The sequence below is a fragment of the Fopius arisanus genome, unplaced genomic scaffold, assembly GCF_000806365.1.
Source record: "Fopius arisanus strain USDA-PBARC FA_bdor unplaced genomic scaffold, ASM80636v1 scaffold00035, whole genome shotgun sequence".
NCBI lineage: Eukaryota > Metazoa > Arthropoda > Insecta > Hymenoptera > Braconidae > Fopius > Fopius arisanus.
In genome coordinates, this window is record NW_011887774.1 from 684650 (window position 1) to 687715 (window position 3066).

Consider the following 3066-nt stretch of genomic DNA (forward strand, 5'->3'; position numbering starts at 1 on the left):
TCGGGGATATATGCTGCTTCAGCTTCTTCTTATCCTGATCTCTAGGCCCAAGCGAATCTCTCTTTCTACCCTATAACTTATTAAATGATTTGGTTCGTTTCCAATGATTGCAAGATTAGTTATTGAAAAATTGTATATATTGAAAAGGAGCATCCGGAAAATGAGAACAATAGTTGTAGTCAGGTCTAGCCGTGGCAAACTGATCATCCCTCGATAATCTGATGATATCGTGATACGTTTTCCACTGCATGGCTTTAACAAAAGTTTTCCAGACGCAGACCCTGGGAAATGCTATTTTCTGGAAAATCAATTAACAAATTACGATTGAAACAATAACGGCGTCTAACAATATTGATTGTTTAGATTATCACAATAATTCCAATAGAAAGACAGCAAAGTGCTTAATCCAGTTTTTCAAGTGAAAAAAAATTACTGGTTTAAAATGAAATATTTGAACAGCTTAGCCGTGTTGAAGAAAAATATACTTGTAAAATGTTTTAAATTCAACTAGAAATATTAAAGACACTCTCAGATGAAATGAAGAGAAAAAAATTACATCTATTCTAAAGTCTCTTGTGGAATAGTGAAACAATGATAAATAATTTCTCAAGATTTTCACAGGTCTCATCAATCAAGTGATGATCATGACACGTGTTACATCATCAATAGCTCATCAAACGATTTTGAAAGTAAATGTTTAGAAAGCCGTCCTCATCAATGTACATCATCTTATGAAACCTGCCAAAGTTCTTAGGCATAGCAAGTAAGGATGTAATAATAGTCGGAATACGTGCCCCGTTTTGCGGAGTGAGCTGGAGCATAACAAATAGCACACTGCTATATGCTCAAACAGGTTCTCTTAATGAAAGTAATGGTAATATTCGAGTTCATAAAATGATTCTTAGGTCTATAATCTGTGTTGAATTCGTCGTTTCTTCATTTCAATGCGCTTTAATGATGAAAAGTGCAGAAAAATCGAAATTCCATTGCTACTCAATCATTTTCACTCAATCCCCATTGATAAAGTAGACGTGCCGCTCATCACGTTGCCGCATCCAGTGCCGATTAATGTCGCAATTGTCGATTCATACGTTCTGCTCCGTTTAAATCCACCAGCAATACGCTCAGCGGTTGGCGAGTGGGGCTAGCCCGAATACTTTCTCTCCTGGAAATGAGCCTGGTCTGAACCGCTAGGTAGAATTTTCGAGCAACCAGTTTTTATCAGGCGGCTGACATTGTCGTCGCGATTCAAAGGCGTTCCAGTGTACGCATCAATCACGTTTACTATTTTTTAAGTACGTATTGTGCATTATTATTCAAATTATCAGTCTTTGACGATTATTCTACCATCAATACTCGTCCGATTCATTTTTCCATATTATGCAGCCCTGAGGTGTTGAGTTTGATGATTTTGTGTTATGGCAAAGTGAAATTGGCGGAAATTCGTGTAATTATATTTTGCGTAATTTTCCCTCTAGGATAATGAGAAATTCCGGTGATTAATAACGAATAATTACAGGGAATATGTTTACGCAAAATTATGTTGTTGCGCAATTTAGTAGAATGAACTTTCAAACTATTTCAGTTTAATGAAATCATTATCGCTGGAACTGTGGAGAAGGCTATTCATCGAAACACTTTCGTAAAGAATGCAGCTATCACAGGTCTGTGTCCTTCTTCTCGGCTGTTTCCTTGTATTTGGAAATGTGACGGCAGCCCCAAATCCTCAAGAGCCAGTCTTCGAACTACCGGTGCAATTGGTTGGATTTCCGGTGATAATCGCCGCTGTGAGGATAACGAATTTCGTGAAGAAACTTGCATATTCCGTTAATCCACGTAAGTTAAGTCTCTATGAGTAACTAGGTATTGCGTTAGCACGTAATGAGCACTGGCCGGAAACAACAGTTTCCTCGGTACACATAATGACTGGAGGCGAAAGGGAAAGCCTGAGTGTTATCATAGTCGAATGAGGCGGAAGTTGAAAACTTTTAGTCGATTGTCGGTATCTTTGCATATGAAATTATTTCCCTTTTCCTTTTTTTCCGCCGTCCTTTCCGATATAAATTTCGCCAATTTTTCTCGGGTTACGGAATCTATGGAAATTATCGCTTCAGGTTCAATTTTTGAAGACGGGGATGAAGTGGATCGTTGAAACAAATGCTGACGTTAATTATTATTGCCTCTGTGAAATGATAAATTCCGCTTTGATGTACACAGAAACTGAGGAAGAAAAAGAATAGAGGAACGAACAATCGCTCAACTAAAATCGATAGTTTTTATATTTCAATTTTCTATTTCAGAGTAACGTGGACAATCTCATTTGAATAATTTTAGATTAATGTTAACGATGAACTTTATATTAACAATCGAGTTAGCCAATCATCAATTTTAAACATTCACCATCACTTTTTGGCCCATTCTGCCGTACGTATTCTAGGAAGGCTCATAGAAATCGTGCAAAGTCGGGAAGAAATATTTTAGACCTTGTACCTAATGGAGATGTAATTAAATTCCCTGTAATTATCCAAATGATTAGCTATTGGCTATTCGGATTTTAATTGTTACTTAATTCCCGTATGTTTTAGAATTTTCTTCCTTCCACTCGTAACTTCGCAGTTCCCTTAAGGTTGTTCATTACCCATATATATGTATAATCAAAATTAACGTTCGTTCATTTTTCTGCCAAACTTACTATGGGATCGACGTAAACAAATATAATGTTTCCGCGTTTTGTCACTATTTAATAACTCACGAAGTTTCAAGGCGGTGCAAAAACTTTTCTGCTTTTTTTTCAACTTGTTTGTTAAATCACAAAACTGTGGAAAAAATACATGACAATGATCGCGGCACCACAAATCTTCGTGAGTCATTAAATAATGACAAAACGCAAAAACGTTATATTTTTGCACATCAATTTCTTCGATAATCTGCCAAAAACAATTTTTAAATGTGAATTTTGACTATATATGGGTGAAGAACGTTCTTAAACTTTCGGTTAAACTTGACCTTTCAAATGTTTTCCCTTTCATTTTTCATCGAAGACGACTGAAACCTAACAAGTCCATT

General features: G+C 36.3%; 1 protein-coding gene across 1 annotated transcript in view; it reads left to right on the forward strand.

The window, feature by feature from the left end:
* Positions 1-1123: 1123 nt before the first annotated feature.
* LOC105266045 (uncharacterized) overlaps positions 1124-3066 on the forward strand; it is an 8298-nt gene continuing 6355 nt past the window's right edge. Inside the window, exons 1-2 of the mRNA XM_011303928.1 lie at positions 1124-1295; positions 1586-1836. Coding sequence (XP_011302230.1) covers positions 1650-1836 — 187 coding nt within the window. The 5' untranslated portion in view covers positions 1124-1295; positions 1586-1649. The remainder of the gene's footprint in view (positions 1296-1585; positions 1837-3066) is intronic.